Here is a 17,661-nt window from a genome sequence, read left to right as displayed (position 1 = left end):
CAGGGGCACCCATGATAGCAGCAGACAGCACAGAAGGACAGATAACCATCATCTCATTGCCAAATTACACTGGCAGCAGACGGTACAGAACAACTGGTAACCATCTCTGCTATCATGCAAAAGCAAATGAATGCTGCTGTGTAGCGCTGGAGTATCGCCTCTGTCCACAGCATCCAGTACACATACGGTGACTGTAAAAAAAAAAAAGCTGAACGGGCTCCATGGTTGCCATGCTATGGCGTCTGCCAGGACAATCCAGGGGAAAAGGGCGCAAAATGATTGTCTGCCGTTACTTTCCCAGAGAAAGGAATGACTGATGACATTTACCCAGAACCACCTGTGACAATGATTTTTGCCCCATCAGCCACTGGGCTCTCAACCCAGAATTCTAGGGGGCGGGGGAGACTGCGGGAACTATGGGATAGCTATGGAATAGCTACCCACAGTGCAACGCTCCAGAAATCGACGCTAGTCTCGGACCATGGACACACACCGCCGAATTAATGTGCTTAGTGTGGCCACGTGCACTTGACTTTATACAATCTGTTTTATAAAACCGGTTTAATGTAAAATCGGAATAATCCCATAGTGTAGACGTACCCATAGACTCTCCACAGCAGTGCAGCCCCAAACACAGGTGAGCCAAGATATGAAATTCCCACAGCAAAAACTTTGCCAGCTTAAATCAGTTCAATGTGCTAGACTGTACATCACCCCCGCAGAGACAAACAAGCAAGGAAATAAGCAGTGAAGCTGCACAATACCCTAGATACACTCATTAATCAGGTCCCATTCTCAACCTGATTTTGCTGTAGGGGTAGTTTCTACTCTTGGGAGGGCACCTGTGTAAGAACCCAGGCAGACAAAACCACCTCAGCCCACGGCTCTTCACCTCCATCCTGAACAGCCACAGTGTGGCCTTAACTCGCCCCAGGTTTCCTGGTTGTGGCTGAGCTACTTCAGTGGTTACGTCAGGGTGGGTGTGGCATTCGGCAATGACACTGTGTGTGGTGGGTGCCCAAGGGGGAGTGAGGAGGCTGGCCCTGTGCATGCAGTGTGTGAAGGGGAGTGAACAGGCCTGACTGCTGCACCGCCCATTGGAGGGAAGGCCCTGGAGCTGCTGTACCCAGGTGGGAGGCAGGTCGTCAACACACAAGAAGTGGCAGGCCCTGTGGCCACATTGCTCTTGGGGAAAGGCCAGGCCTGGCAGCCATGGTGTGGAGAGGCTGCTTGGCCAACAGTTGTGGTGCACTGGAGCCAACATGATAGACATGATGGGGGTGGGGAAGAGAGGGAGGGTGGGGTGCTCCAGCACAACAGGAGAGGGGTCAGTCAAAGCCTATGTGACAGTTACTCTGCTCAACAGCCTTTCCCGCTCTTGCATGCACCCCCTGGCCACGGTCTCCTAGCAACCAGCGTTCTCAGCCTGGGTGGTTGGAGATGGTGCTTGGAACAAAGACAGCCCTAATGTTCTGCCTTGTGGCGGGGAGGGGGAGAGGAGCACCTTGTTCCACCAACGGTCCGCAGCAGCAGAAGCTGCCTCCTACCTGCAGGGATGGGCTCAGCCCCGTGGTGAGCGGGGTTTGCGGGGAGGGTCTACGTCATTGCCTAGTTGTGCCCATCCTTCTGGCAAATTCAAATTGGGTGTGTGACGCTCACCCTCATGGCCCCAGGCAGACAGCAGAGCCGTTCACCATCCTGATTCGAGTGGGTGGCAAACAACAGGGCTGACATATCAAAGCCTCAGCCACGTGCTGCTAGCAACACTCATCCCGTTCCTTTTTGCTTGGTAAAGGGCCTTGTCCATGTGGCATGCCGTGTTTTCAGCACAGGACTGTGAAATAATCCTCGGCCTACTCTTACATCATTACAGAGAGGCCCATGCTGGGATCATGCATGGAATATGCAAGACTGTCCTCAACTAGGTATGAGCCTTGCATGATCCTTGCACTTTTGTTGGTATAGGCTTATTTGATACTTAAATCTGCTTTAAAATTTACAAATAAGGAAGAGTTTTCTCCTTTCTTTAAAATGTTTTATGTCCACTTAAGAAGGCAGAGGTTGAACACATCTAACCAGCAATTAACATATATGAAGTGCATGAGTTTGAGTCACTATGCATGTAGTGAGTGACTTTTTTGGTAGGAAACGTGCCAGACTGAGAGACCTGTAGGATCGGCATGCTCTTTGGATCCATCAGCCATAATAACCCAGGCAGTGGCAGTGGAAGTCTCCTTGGCCGTTCAGTGTTTGTCCTTTCGGATGCAAATAACCCATAAGGATGCCAAATTAATGTCCATTGAGATGCGGACACTTGGGTCTAAACAAACCATTAACTCAAATCCCACAGGTCACTCAAAATATGAGGAGGACATTAGATCACTGCATTCTTTGGCCTGATTTTTTTTATCGATGCTAAAAAAATAAAACTTGTGCTTGTTTTAACGACACAGCATGAACCAAATTCACAGCTGGTATAAGTGGGTGGGCTCCTGGGACTTCAATGTAATCACACCTGTTCATACCTAGGGTGAATTTGTCTTCAAAGTCTTCATTTTTCTTAAATCAGAGGATTTAATAAATGAGTATTTGGGCTTGATTTTCAGAGCTGTTGAACAGCTCTCCTGATCTTCAGCTGGAGTCCATCTCTGAAAATCAGGCCAACTTTATTGACAATTCCAGGTCTGCATTTTAGGACAGACCATTTGAACACAAGAACATGGCTCTGATCTGGCAGAATAAAGAGATTCCACCTCCCCATGTATTTTGCAGAGTCTCAGTCTGGCAATGGAATGGAATGGAATGGAATGGGGAGTTCATATTTGGGCTGGACAGGTGGCAGAGATATTACTGTGCTTTGTTAAAACTCATTCCCCTTACTTTAAGCACTGACCAGCAGCGTTTGGTCTCAGGTACAAGGAGAAATTGCCTTCTAAGAGCTTTCGAGAGCACAGCAACAAAGCAAAGTTCTCAGATTCTCTTAACAGCCAGCGCTGGAGATTCTTGAAAAGTGGCCTGGATGATTTCAGAAGTGGTGTCCCTGCTCCATCTGACAACATCATCATCCGTGGCACAAAGGAGCTTTTACCGATTGTTCTACCTAATAATGCATCCCAGCAGAAGGCAAGGAAAACATTTACAAGGCAGGAAGCCAGGCGGGATCACATTGCACAGACAGAACACTGCCTGAGCCAACACCCCTTTGCGCTCTACCCTCATCTGGAAGAAAGCATCCCTCCCGAGGTAAAGTCCCCATGGTTGCTGCTGTTCTTCCTCAAGACTGAGCATCCTTTTAGCATATTTTAAATATAAAAGTTATCCAGAACCCAGCTTTTCTCATTGGGTGTTTTAAAACAATGTTATTTCCTACAAACTGAACGTCTACTAAAGCTGACTTGCCATGGGAAGGGGACCTTAAAGACAGGGAGAGATTTGAACTGACAACAGTCACCAGCAGGCTTCAGAGACACCCTGCTAATATTCTGAGATTTGCCATATTATTTGTGTTCAGTCAGTGAACTTGCTCCCACTCAGCCATCAACATGGGCCACTATACAAACATGGGCTCCTTTAATAGTCTACCACACCATTCCATATCTGGTAGTTTGTACAGTGATGAGTTGGTTTACATCACTGTATCACTGGGCATACCTCCAGATATAACTGGCTGTTCCAGGGCAATGAATGGATTATCTCTCTCTTGTATTAAAATTGACCAGAGTCTTGCCTGGTGTGGGTCCTCACCTGATCTGGATCTTGGCCTGACGTGGAATAACTACTTCTTTTCAGAATCCTTCCTTCCTCTGCTCTGGGGTCCCTCCCAGCCTCTCTTCTGTTGGGAAACAACAGGGCCTAATCAGTGCACACTGCATTTACGATTTGGGGCAGGGGAGTTGACACAGAAGGACTCCGTGCAAGCAAGCCGGGGGCAGAGAGTGAAGGTGGGTGGGAAGCATTAAGCTTTCCACTCTCAGGTGGAATAGGAGAAGGTTATCATGGTCTTTTAGAGAGAGAGGGACCAGAAGCAGGGAGATAGCAGGCCTTGTATTGGGGGCCACAGTGAACTCAGAATGAATATATTCATCCTCAGTGGTACAGTGCAGAATGCTGAGGAAGATCACACTGCTCAAAGGTTAAGAGCAGGATCCCTCAGGGTGGTCACGGGGTTATTACATGGGGGGTTACCCCAAGCCCCAGTTTGCATCCAGCATTTATAATGGTGTTAAATATATAAAAAGATGGGGTCGCACTCAAAGGCTTGCTCTGGGAAAGCGGTCATCAGGACAAAAGGTTGAGAACCATTGGTCAGGAAGCAGTAAGAGAATGAAGGTGATTGTATTCTTTGTGCCATGACAGCCTCTTGAATTTGAGGATAAATACAGTGTCCTGGCTCTGTCCATGGCAAGGTCAGGTCACAGAACTGTTTTCCATGTGCTGATGGGGGAACTAAGGCAGGGCGCATGATCTGTAATGGGGTCTCCTATGCAGTCTCCATGGGTGTGAGGTGGTTTTGGACATGTGCTCTGTTCTTGTTTGGGTCTTAGCTTTTCAAAGAGGTTGTGGCCATCCTGGACCCGGAGATGTGCTTGCATAGTAAAGCTGGATACAAGGATCATGAGCAGGCGAGCCACACCCCTCAGCAAGTGCTGTTTCAGCTGGAGGATGGGAAAAGTAAAGAAATAAGCCCCAGGCCATCAGCCCTGTGAGTACTGTACAGGACAGAGTGAGTAGCGCCCAGGGCTGCCTGAATCCACCTTCTGCTGCTAGGCCTGGGTTCAGTCCAGTCTCTCTCCTCTGACATTAAATGTATTGAAAGAGAGGAGCTGAACGTTTCTGTGGGTGGGTGTTTTCCGTACCCTACCCCAGTCCAGCTTTAGAAGGTCTTGGGGACACCCCAACCTTTTTAGTAATTGGGCTCTGGCTAAACGGCAGAGCTCAGTTGATATTGAAGTCTGCTGCCCGGTTCCTCTGATTAGATACACCCAGGAGGCTTCCCAGGGCTGGCTGGCTTAGTAGGGCTTCAGCACATAAGTCTTTATGGGCCTGATCCAAAGCCATTGACTCAAATGGAAAGATTCCCATAGACTCCAGTGGGCTTTGTCTCAGAACCTAGCTGCTGGTCTCCCTGCAGACCATAAAGATCTGCACATAAATCTCTCTGTGCTGTGGGCCTGCTGAGGGTAGCCAGCTCTATAATAAAGGGACTCTGCAGAAGAAGCAGCAGGAGTATCTTCCTTACAGAAGGAAGTACGAATTGCAAGCTGGGAGCAGCAGGCACAGAGACAATTATTCATACCCCACTGATCTGAAACCACAGGAACACATTTGTGCTGGTGAGAGGCACATACAGACTGCGAATAACTGTGTCATATCCATCTCTTCAGCTTCAAGCAGTCTAAATGCAAGAGTCCATACACACTGTTTTCCAAGAAAGAGGTAGCAGCAAGGGAAAAGGCAGCCAGACGGAGCTACGTTCTTCCCCTTGATGAGAACATAAAGCGAGCGACTAAGGAGTTTTGTGACTGGGTTGCTTCTTGGGTAAGTTGAAAACCAAAACCCTCCTATCCCAGCAGTCCAGTAATGACTTGGGCTAATGTTTTCAGATTTGAGTACCCGAAGAGTATCTACATCCTAAGTGGATCCCTCAGCTAACATGCCCTGAGCACTACAGCTTCCACAGACAGTAATGAGAGATGGGGATACTTAGCACCTCTTGAAAGATATAGGCCACTTTTTCCCAACTTCCATTGACAGTCACTGGGAGTTCGGAGGCTAACTCCCGTAGTCGCTTTTGAAAATCCCAGCCTCAGTATGTCCTTAGGTGCTTAACCTGAGGCACCCAAGTTTGACAATGTTAACCCTTACAATTCTGCTTTTACTGATGTGCAATTGAAGTAGCCCAAATGCAAAGCAAACCACAAATCAGTTTATTCTGTAAGTCTGCCAAATCCATCTGTTTACTCAAGCATTTGCCTGAGAGGTGTGTGGAGAGGGAGTTACTGGTTAGATTTAACTGCTTCATTTTGGCGTTAGGGCCAGTTTTTTTGAATGACAGTGACATAGCAATGCAGGCATTGGTTTTAGTGAACACAGGTTACTATGATGGACACAGTTTAAAAATGTGCAAATAAATAGCAGCACATTCCCTTTCTCTAGCAGCCAAATTCTAACTTGAGTGTTACTGCAGCACCACAAATGTCAGTGGGATCAGGTGGGTTTAAGATAGGGAAGAGTTTGGGGAATGCTTCTGTCATGTATTAGACACACCATGCCTGGGGTTTTAAATAGCATTCTGCTTTGGCTTAACTCAGCTTCCATTGAAGTCAATGGTAAAGATTCCATTGGCTGCCATCGGAACAGAGTTAGGACAACGGTGAATGATTTTGACAATCCCATCCCAAGTGCTTTCAGACCTAGGGTACTTGGTTATGCTTTCACTAAAGTCAGCGGCCAAAGTACAATGGACTTCAACAAGAGCAAGAGCAGGCCCCTGGATCCTGAATATTTACATGGCAGTGTTCAGACATACTCTTATAGTGTGCCACTTAGTACTGAGAGGTCTTGGATAATGAGGGGTTTCACAGCATCTTCTCACTGTGGCTATCTATATCCGTGGAGCTAAGTCAGACTGTAGTCTTCAGACCAGACCAGTGCCTGCTTTGTCTCAAGAGTTCATCTTCTGTCAAAGACCAAACTCTCTCCTTTGAGTCTCCTACATGTCATAGGAATTGAAGGCTTTAAGTAGAGTCATTTGCTAGCCCGGTTTATGTTATCGTTTGCTCAGTCATTCAAATAGCTCGATAGAAATACATTTGTTTTGCAGAAAACAATGTCAGTGTTTTTCTGGATTCACGCTAGTCACTTTAATATGTACAAATAGTAAAATACCAGCTTCAGTCCTTGACTGCGCTGAGCGAGACAGAGGTGGCTCAAAGTTCTCCTGATCCTGCAACTGGCAGCCTCTGACTCAAAAACAGACCAGCCTAAGAGTTGTTTGAATATGGGCCAGTTTGAAATGGCTCCTGAGATGCCGTTTTGCTGGGGAGGACTGGCGGGAGCACAGCATGATACAGTCCTGTCCCTCCTACCCTTGACACAACCCTCTACACCAGGCAGGAGGCTAGGAATTCACTAGTGCCAGGTAAAGGTATCTGTCTGCTTTATGATGTCCTGTTGTGCTGGAAACACAGCAAAATCTCTATGTGAGCAGTGCTGGAGGAAGACAGGGCCACTGGGGACAGACGGACCCTTTGTTTTCAGGCTGCTAAGAGGCTGATTACAAACAAGGGAGGCTAAAATACAAGGTTGCAAGGAGTGGGCCCTGTTCCCTAGTCCTGCCTCATGGAAAGCACTGAGCTACTGAGTGCCCTCAGGTCCTGTCATTATTATTTACTTGTATTATAGTAGCGCTGAGGAGCTCCAGTCATGGACTGGGCCCCTTTGGTGCTGTCCAAACACAGAATTCACTGGGAGATGTGAGTGCTCAATGCCTCTGAAAATCAGGGCATGGGTGTTTTGTCACTGACTTCAAAGGGAGCAGGAGCAGGCCCAAAGCCTGGAGCAGAACATGCCCCTGAAATGTGTGCATGGAGGGCTGTCTGCACACAGATTCCTCCTTCTGCTCTGCTTCAAATGGGGACAGAGGAGTGGGATAAGCCATCTCTTCATCACTGTCCCTACCCTCCTTCCAGGATCCTCAAAGGGCTCTCCATGGGGTTATGAATTGGTTCTCAAGGGTACAAATTTGGGCGTTTGAGTTGGCGAGCGGCTAGGGAAGCCGCTTTGTGATTACAGCAGTGCATATTACTAGGAAGAGGTACTGCAGCTCCACCTTGTATTACTGTTAACAAAGGGCCCCTCTTTGCTGGAGAACCCCTTTAAGGAGGATCATGTGAGCAGCTGAGTCCAAGGGAGACCTTGGGAGTATAGACCCATTAGGGGCTCCAGGAACCCCTGAGATCTAGAGTCAGTTGGATACACATGGCCCTGGTCTCCTGTGGATCTTGAGATCTGCTGGGTGCAGATCCATTCCTCTGTCTTGTGGATCCCAGCCCAGTCATGGAATCATTGGACTTACAAGGCATCCCATTACTGCCACATCTGAGCAGGAATTATGATTTCCTTGCAATGCCCCCTCCCCAAGGGGATCATAGCCAAGTTTTCCCTCCCCGAGGCCTATATCCACAGGTTTTTCCATGGAACGGGAAGCCCTGGCCCCACCCAAGCACCTGCAACTCCCAGTAATTTCAACTCAGCACTTCCCAGGATTTAGCTCAGTATGGAAAATAGATGTTCCAGTAGCTGTTCAGAAGAAAGGGCAGATATCCAGCATCCCTGTAACTGTGCAGCTGCTTATCCCAGCAGCAGTATCTTCAGTTATCTGGCATGGCTCTTTGCTCCTTCCACTCTAAGAAGCAGAGTAAGAGTGTGATAAAGTGATGCAGTCACTTTCCTAACACACTAAGCCATTGTTTCTTGTGACAGAGACTCTCACATGATCTGATGATTTCTGTGTTCATTGTGGCCAAGTGCTATTGCTTTAAAATTGGGATTGAAATAGACAGGATAGTATTAGGGAGCAGGATTGGAAAATGCTAAACGAGAAATGTGGGCTGAATGGGCCATTCTAGCTCTGTCCTCACCCCTGACATTGGAGTGTGCCAAGGAGTGCTCAGAGGCTAGCCATTCTCTGCCTTCCCCACTGTGCCAGGTCCCCGGACTTTAAGAGAACGCCATGGTAGGCCCTAGACCTGTCAATCTCAGGGGACCGTATGACTAGCACTGCCCTCGTATCTCACTCAGAGCACACATGACCTGTTTAAAAGTAAAAACCAGACCGGAAGTTACAGAACTTCTGACCCCTGTATTGCACTGTGTCGTGCTCACATCTTGTTTTACTTTATAGCTGATCTGTGTGGGAAAGAACTTTTTCTGATCAGAGCAGCACATGGTAAAGAGACCTTTGACATACTTCTTGAATTCCTACACCAGGAACTAAGAAGAACCATTTCAAAGAGGGACATGGTGACTTAGCATCACAAGAAGTTGTGTCCCAAAGCATGGGGTGCAAGACTTGGTTTCAGTCTCTGGAACCCCCTGCTCTTCTAGTCTAATGTGGATCTGCCTCCAGGAAACAGCATTAGTTCTTGAAAAAAAAAATCACTTTCTGCCTGTTTAGTAATCTAGGCTGTGATTTTCACAAGCACGTAAGGGAGTTTGGCACCCAAATCACACGGCACGTCAGTGGGAGTTGTGCACCTCTAAGCAGGCCTTGTTCCTAATCACCTGCTCCCTCATCAAATGACCTGCCTGCTCTGAGATAAACTAGTGATAGGTGAGGTTGACCCCAGATTCCCTTGAAGCAGTGGTTCTCAACCAGGGGTACATGTGCCCCTGGCAGTACGCAGGGTGCTTCCAGGTGGTACATCAGCTTGTCTAGCTATTTGCCCAGTTTTACAACAGGCTCCATAGAAAGCACCAGTGAAGTCAGTACAAACTAAAATTTCATACAGACAATGACTTGTTTATACTGCTCTGTACACCATACATTGAAATGTAAGTACAATATTTATATTCCAACTGCTATATTTTATGATATAAAACGAGAAAGTCAGCCATTTTTCAGCAATAGTGTGGCTGTAACACGTTTGCATTTTGATGTCTGGTTTTGTAAGCAAGTAGTTTCAAAGTAAACCAAAACTTGGGGGTACCCAAAACACATCAGACTCCTGAAAGGGGTACAGTAGTCTGGAAAGGTTGAGGGCCACTGCCTTAAAGAGCTTGCTCACAGCATGTAACAGGATGAGCAGGGCAGATAGGCGACTGGTAATGATCTGCCTAAATAAATAACAGCTGTTGGTAACCACTGTCCTGGGTTAGGCTGGAACTGGTGCTGGGCAATGGTGGCTGTCCCCAATGTGCTGAACATCTAGCTCTCTACCAGTATGTTGTAAATATTCCCCCCACTCCCTAAGTGTGGTGTGTTTGACAACATCAGACACTGCCTCCTGCTACCTCCTAACGGTGCACTTGGCGTATTGTTGCAGGGAGGAGAAAATTATAACATCGATGAAGATACCATCATGAGGCTGTTTGATACCGGTTATGAAACCAAGCCCACGCTGGCGATGCCTGTGGACGTTGTGGAGATAAACAATGTGCCACCGGAGCTGAGAAAGCGTCTGGAGGGTTCATCTTCCCTGAAAGCTATAAAGAGTCTTCCTAAGGCAAGCAGTCCAGGGAAAACTAAACAAGCTGCACCTGCAGTTCTTATTAACTTCAATGGGAGTTCAAGGTGCTCAGCACCTCTCAGGATCTGGCCCTATATGTTGTATTGTGTTATGTTATCTTAGTCTTGGCATTTTATACTGCCACGCATTACCATAGTATCTGAGTGCCTTCCACATAAAATCAATGGCAAAGTCCATAATTCTATACTCTGTCTATTATCAGCAATCAAATCTGTGTAACAACATATTACTTCTAGTATGTATTAGCTAGTATTTCATTCTGCTTCTCTGTTATATGCTATCACAGTTGGGACTGATTCTTCCATTCTGCTGCATGCAAAACTACCATTGTCCTCAGTGGAACAAAAGTGGGTTTGTGACCACACTTACTGTGTTTCTAAAACAACTGGCAAGAGATGATCTATAAAATGATATTTGCTATTATGCCTAAGAAGAGAAATAGCTAATTAGGCAGAAACTGCAGGGCACACATATTAGATTTGATCTCTCTTATTTTGAGCTGTTCTACTAGGCTTCAACAGGGAATTTTCACTGCCATAGTAAATGACTTTTATCTTGCAGTGCCTCATATTCCTCCTTTCAGGCCTGCTAGGTCCCCAGTCATTGAAAGGAAGCCCGCTAGCCATGTGGAAGGGCATGGCTTGTGCTTTACTTACCCCATCATCAGAGTCACCGTGAGAAACAACTCACCTCTCCAGTGGTTGCCTCCAAGCTTTTAATGGCAAAAAATGTAAAGAATATATAACCTCAAAGAGAGAATTCCAAGAGCTTGTACTGATTATAGAATTCTGATACCAATGCCAGATTTGCTAGTTTTGTTTCCATGTGTTCCTCTCCATTGGGTCGTCATTAGAAATTCTCTCCTTGGACAAGAATTGGGGTCAGAGAGAAGGGAGAATATTGATCCTCAAAAGCCCATTTTACAAAAACCACAGGAAATATTCTCTCCACTATACACGGGTGCGGAGCTTTTTATGCAGACTAATGCTCTTGAAATGCCACCTACTGGCCATTCTGTAATGTCGCATACAACGAGGGATGACATCTGTACGCATATTCATAATCCTTGAAAACAGTCTGATTTTTAAAGTAGCATAATAGGGAAATATGTTAATTCTGCAAAGTGATGCTTTGTCACCTACTATAGCATGCACATGTGTCAATAAGGTTGTATCCATCCTACCCTTGTGAGGTCATTAAATGGGCAGCAGGTCCTGGTATGAAAAGGTTGAGATCCACAGCTTTAATCAGTGGTCAGACAACCCCAGGGCATAGACTATGTTAATTCCCAAGCAGTCTATCAGGATCTGAGTGCAAGTTTTTTGCACAGGCTGACTATGCTTGGGGAGCAGTGTTTGAGATAAAGAATTTTGCAAGCTGCTGTTAGGCATTGGGATATTTTGTGGTACTCTGTTTTTGGCTGCACCTTTGGGCAGCCCTTCTGCTCAGTGTAGATGAATACAGGCGAGTGAATGGAAAAGGAAAATTTCTTCTTTGCTAATTCATTTCAACTGAAGCCTCTTCCGCTGCTCCATGTCCTCTTCTTCCTTTCCACTCTATTCCCTCCATAGATTTTACCCCTCTGTTTCACTTTCTATTTTATTATTGAGGAATATTTCCAAGAGGAACTGAAAGCTTCTTGTTAAACCTGAATTCCTGTCTAGGTCCTAGTCTATGGGAAAGAACAACTCACTAGGATGTAGGTAGGAGAAGATGGAGAGAATGATTTCACTATCTGAAGTCTAATGAATAATAAAAGAATCAGTGCTGGTGAAAATTAGTGCTTTTTATTATATTGCTATTGCTAGGGGTAGCTAGTGAAACACCTCACACTTATATAGCAGTAATAGGACTTACACCTGCTATAGGCACCAGAAAGAGACATAATTGACTCCATCTCGCTCTCACCACTATGGTACCTGAGCACCTGATCTCATCCATTGACCAGGGCTGACATTCCATCTAGTAGAGGGCAGTGGTTCACATACACATTGTGGGAGGTGAGTCAGACCTACAGACCTGATTAGAGGATATGCCTAATTATTATGATTTTATCGTGTAGGGTCTCTACCAGCCCAAATGGGAGAAGATCAGGTATGGAGCCTGGTACCTTGACCCAAAAACATGGAGAAAACAAAAAGTAAATGAGCCTTTAGAGGATCCCAAAGCAGCAGCTGATGCCATTCAGAATTTAAGGAAGCGTTTCAGTGAAAAGGTACTGCAAGCATCTCTGGAATCTCTGTGGTGAAATTCTCATCCTAGTTCCAGGCTGCAAAGCATACGTTGTTGCTGGAACACGCTTGCACACGTTATGCTATCTGACTCAGTTACAGCGGGAGGGGAACGGTTCACATTACCCACCCCCCTGACTATAATTATTATTACTGATTATTTGTGTTCTGTGACACTTGGAGGCCCCAGTCATGGATCACGGCCTTACAGCTCACCACTGTAGAAGCCCAGCAAAAAGACAATTGTACGAATGTCCTAACTCCCATGATCTTTTAAGGCTCATCCCAGGTGGTGGCACAACAATGCCTTGCGTATAGGCTGAGTGCAAAAGAAGACCAAAAAGCCAGTCACAATGTTTACTTCAAAGGGGTCTAGGTTCATGTGCATTTAATGCTGATGAAAAATATGTTTCTCTCTGCTTCCATGCCTCTCAAGACCAGATTAAACACCTTTCACATTTGGTAGTAAAAATTCACTCCCAGTCTGAGACTAAGCATGCACAATTCCAGCTCAGAAGGAATTATTGTTGGTCATGGTCTCAACCCATGTAAACAAAGGGTCAAATTCATCATTGTTGTAAGCAGGCCCAACTCTATGGCCTTGTTGACACTAGAGAATGGCATAGTTGCAGATTTATCAGAGATTAGGATCTGGCTGAAAGACTTGTCCACTTGTAGTCTTAACTATCCCAGGAAGACCTGCTATCTGGTCAAATTCTATCTTCTATCCCAGAAGTCTGAAAAGGTTTGAGTGTCTGGTAAGGGCAGGAGAACTTGTGGGAGAAAAGCCCAAGGAACAAAGGCGTTCAGAAGAAAACATTGGCTTTTTGTTATTATTTCCGTTAACAATAAATGTGAACCCCAGAGTGGGAGTAATTTTAGGCCATGTTTCATGTGTGTATGTTGTGATAAGAGCTGGGTGGGAATTGCAGCTGGTTGCAACAGCTTTACAAAATAATCCCTAGTAATTAGTGACTTGCTACAACACTCACTGAAATATGACATACTGTCTCATCGCAATTCAGTGCTTATGAAACACCTGGATTGCCATCAAAAATAGCAGATCAGAAATTATCTCTTGAATGAACTACAATGCATGAGATTAATTAGAAATGGAGTTTACCATATTTGTGAGACTTTCACAGAAATAACCTTTCCTGTCCCTTTCTTGCTTTGTTGGCTTATTGTATGAATGAGGGCATGAAAAAACAAATACATCTGTGAGATTTGTTCCCTTAATTTGGTTTGGAAATTCTCCTAGGAGGCAGAGGTCATGCAGCTCCATGGAACACACGCTTTTAAGGAATTCCTCGAAAGGAAGGGCTACCGGAAGCCTGAGGTAAGTCAGTGAGAGCGTAACAAGCCTATTGATATGCTCAGTAGCAATGACAGACCGGGATGCCTCTGGCCCTGTGCACTCTGGGAAAAAAAATGTGCTCAATGCATCTTGGTTTAAGCATCATTGTTTCTAACCCAGCGTAACTGACCAAGGTTGACAAGGATGGCTAGTCTTAGAGCCCTGTGAGAACCATGTTATAAAACCATGCAGTGTACAACCTAGCGAGGAACCCATGGACCAATCTGCACTACAGTCCTTACCATGTCCCAGTACCATGCTACAGCTGTTTCTTAGCCCTGGGGACAAATTCAGACCTGATTATGGCAAGGGGTGGAAGGTCACCAAAGCCAAACACCAGCCCTGTCAGGTCTGAATTTGGTCTCAAGGCTGTCAAATAGCTTCGGGTAGACCAGTTCTTGTTCAAAACAACTCACACTGGTCAGAGAACCTAGACTTGACCCCTGCTGGCAATGCCAGCATTGAAACATGGTAGCAGCTAGCACAGTTTGGACAGGGCTGGTGAAGGCTGCACGAGCCACGTCAGCAGGACATGCTGCAAGCTATTGTTTTGTCATGGCCACACTCAACCCAACAAAGAGCCCTCCTCATAGGCCATTCGTTCAGAGCTCAGCAAGGAAGGCCAGGCCTTAGAATGCTCCTTGGCTCAGTGCACCTAATGCTGCACCCATCGCTTGCCAGGGTGATCACATTACAAAGGAACCATTGTCTTCTCCGCTTGACCCTTTGGCTGCAACATCCTCCAGTTTCCACGCTGTGGCTGAAAGCAGAATCATTTCCAAGTGCTGGATTTCCACTGGAGGTCAGCAGTCCACAGGGATGGGCCTGGTATATGGGTGAGACAGCACTGGAAGTGTTTTGCTCAGCCGAAACGGGTGATGTCAGGCAGTCATTAGGCAAAGATGGCACATCACCTTTAGAGGCGTCTGGGACTCCCCAGGAAATGTTGGGATTTTGCATGTCATCTGGTGCCTGGGACTCATCTTGACTATATTATACACATTTATATATGATAGGTTAGGTCTGGCCCCCGGGCCAAACAGTGTGACAGGCTGGCACCCAATGTCTCCAAATCAGTCACCTTCAAAGAAAAATGGAGAGATGGAGGCAAAAAGAAGAAAAAGAAGTGGGTGACGGACCAGACAGGAAGAAGCAAAGCTAGAAAAGCTGCAGGTGGTGATGGAAAGGTGGCTGCAGAACAGAGATGGTCCCTCCCCTATATCTGTCAATAAAAACCCTTCTTATCACCTACACAAATAAACGATATTCACACCGTCCCCGATTCAGATGGCTTGGCTTGCACATTGTTGTCCCCACTCCAATCATGGTCAGCAGTTCTCTGGTCTCCCCTCTCTGTGCTGTGTTCCTCTTCTTGGCCTTACCATCCATTCATTCATACTCTTTCTGCTCACCTGCCCATTCTCCGAGTTCGCTTCTTTCTTCCCAGGTCTCGCCTCTCCTAGCCCAGGTGAGTTTCTCTTCTCCCTCAGTCTGAGATCAGTCTCCCTATTCCCCCCATATCCTCTAATCCCAAGGCAGAGTTTCCCTTTCACCCCTTCCCACACTGAAATAGGTTCCATTAGCTACCTCATGCAGAAAATCCACGTCTTCCTGCTCCTAGTTGTGCCTCCTCATCCCAATCAGCCCCAGAGTCCCTCTCTACACCCATTCAGCTGGAACTGGCTGTTGTGTTTCTTGTTCCTAGTGGATTGGGGAAGTGAAGTCTGTGGTGATGCCTCAGGAGGCTTTGTGGAGCTGGCAGTCAGCAGTGTGAAGCGGGAGAAGGGAAGAGGGAGATACGAGCAGCTAGGTGTGGGGATGGGAAGACAGCAGAAGGTGGCAAGAGAAGGTGGGCTGGAGCTAGGGAAGTAAGGTAGCAGGTGGGGCTCTCATTAGACTCAGCAGATCAGGCACGGCTGTGCTGTCACACTGCTTTGTGGGTTCAGCAAGAGGAGAGCCAGACTACATTGACTAAACCACCGAGCACAAGGCCTGGGAAGGGGAAAAGCTAGGGGAGAAAGGAGACCATAAACACCAGAGAAAACAGCAGGATTCCTGAGAAATCAGACTGTGACCTAGTGATGGGTCCCTTTCCCCCTAATTCTTGTGCTCTTTCACCTCTCCCTTTGTGCTCAGTGGTTGTTCCTCATTGAACCAAAACAGGGCAAACAACATGGTGTCCTTTGCCTGCCCTGGACCAGCAGCCATTGGCTTTGTTCCGTATGCCAGGTAAGTAAGGCAGCATTTCAGTGGTTAAGGCAGGCTGTCTCCTCCTCCCGCAGCTCCTATTCCTCCCCAGAGAAGCAAGGACCTCTGAGGAAATTCGGTGTGTGTGTTTTGCTAGGACACTGTCATGAACAGAGAGATCTGATTAGTTCCCAAGGCCTGAGGCACCGACTCCCTGTAAAAAGCAGCAGGAAGTAAGGCTGGATGTGGGCCAAAGGCCATTGGAGCTCCATACTCTCAGCCTGGTTCCCAGTGAATAACTGTCCACATCACAGAAGCCACACCCACAGCTGGCACTGATTGGCTTCCCTGTTCAGGGGATCTCAGTGGAGAGAGCAAAGAGTGGAAGAGCTATGGGAGCTGAGCTGCCCTCTCACCTCTCAAGATGCTCTGGTTCGCTCAGGATGGGGTTGGCGCATGACTGCATGGGAAGCTTCCATCACCATTGCCCGGGTGGTACCTATGGAGACAAAGAAGTTTGATAGCCCCGAAGACTGCATCCATGCACTTTCCAACAGTTCTGGGTCTCATGCCATTAAAAACAAAGATCTGCATTAAAGCACTAAGCACGCTGGTGTCTTGATCCTCTGTGACTTGTTCTTTTATATCTTGTAGTCAGTAGCTGGCCATTTTAATGCGTTCCTAGTAACTGTGCTTTAAATCTGTGTTTTCTTCTAGTTTCTTCTGGAGATGCTGGCTGCAAAGGATGGTAAAGGAGCAAAAGAGGGGACGTCAAAGGGCCTTAAAAAGACATGAGGAGCCCAGGGCAGGTTTTTCCTCCACACTCGTTAATTAATGCAGAGCTCTGACTTTGTTAACTCACATTTGTTTCCTCTAAATAAACCATTCTGAAGGCTCCCGTAATGGTCATTTCTAAGCTGTGTTGATTTGGTTTCTTTTCCCCTTCCTTCCTCAGAAATTGCTCATCAAATATATTTGAAACAGAACCACTTGGGGTAGTTTCAGAGGGGTAGCCGTGTTAGTCTGTATCAGCAAAAAGAACGAGTGGTACTTGTGGCACCTTAGAGACTAACAAATTTATTTGGGCATAAGCTTTCGTGGACTACAGCCCATTTCATCGGATGCATGCAGTGAAAAATACAGTAGGAAGATATATATATATACACAGAGAACATGAAAAAATGGGTGTTGCCATACCAACTCTTATGAGACTAATCCATAAAGGTAGGCTATTATCAGCAAGAGAAAAAAACCTTTTGTAGTGATAATCAGGATGGTCCATTTCAAGCAGCTAACAAGAAGGTGTGAGTAATAGTAGGGACAGATTGACAGAGCCAGAAGAATACCCAGAAGTCACCTACTACAGGACAGGCCCAACAAAGAAAGTAACAGAACGCCACTAGCTGTCACCTTCCGTCGCCTACTAAAACCTCTCCAGGGCATCATCAAGGATCTACATCTTATCCTGAAGGATGATTCTCACTCTCACAGATCTTGGGAGACAGGTCTGTCCTTGATTACAGACAGCCCCACCAACCTGAAGCAAATACTCATCAGCAACCACACAACAAAAACACTAACCTAGGAACCTATTCTTGCAACAAAGCCCATTGCCAACTCACATATCTATTCAAAT

The 17,661-nt window shown here is 46.5% G+C and overlaps 1 protein-coding gene across 1 annotated transcript; it reads left to right on the top strand.

Annotated features, from left to right (window-relative positions):
* Positions 1-1,555: 1,555 nt before the first annotated feature.
* On the top strand, positions 1,556-16,820 carry FAM47E (family with sequence similarity 47 member E). Its single transcript, XM_030563072.1, has 8 exons — positions 1,556-1,572; positions 2,913-3,243; positions 4,545-4,702; positions 5,385-5,538; positions 10,047-10,226; positions 12,313-12,465; positions 13,743-13,820; positions 16,743-16,820. The coding sequence occupies exons 1-8, from the start codon at positions 1,556-1,558 to the stop codon at positions 16,818-16,820; spliced, it is 1,149 nt and encodes a 382-aa protein (XP_030418932.1).
* The last annotated feature ends 841 nt before the right edge of the window (positions 16,821-17,661 follow it).

This window comes from Gopherus evgoodei, chromosome 5, assembly GCF_007399415.2.
Source record: "Gopherus evgoodei ecotype Sinaloan lineage chromosome 5, rGopEvg1_v1.p, whole genome shotgun sequence".
NCBI lineage: Eukaryota > Metazoa > Chordata > Testudines > Testudinidae > Gopherus > Gopherus evgoodei.
Note: the sequence above shows the minus strand (reverse complement) of the source record. Positions and strands in the feature narration are given on the sequence as shown.

Excerpts from the sequence above, each read along its gene's own strand:
- FAM47E (XM_030563072.1), top strand. Across the intron at positions 12,466-13,742 it reads GGAAGCGTTTCAGTGAAAAG|GAGGCAGAGGTCATGCAGCT; the intron begins GTACTGCAAGCA and ends AAATTCTCCTAG. Across the intron at positions 13,821-16,742 it reads AGGGCTACCGGAAGCCTGAG|TTTCTTCTGGAGATGCTGGC; the intron begins GTAAGTCAGTGA and ends GTTTTCTTCTAG.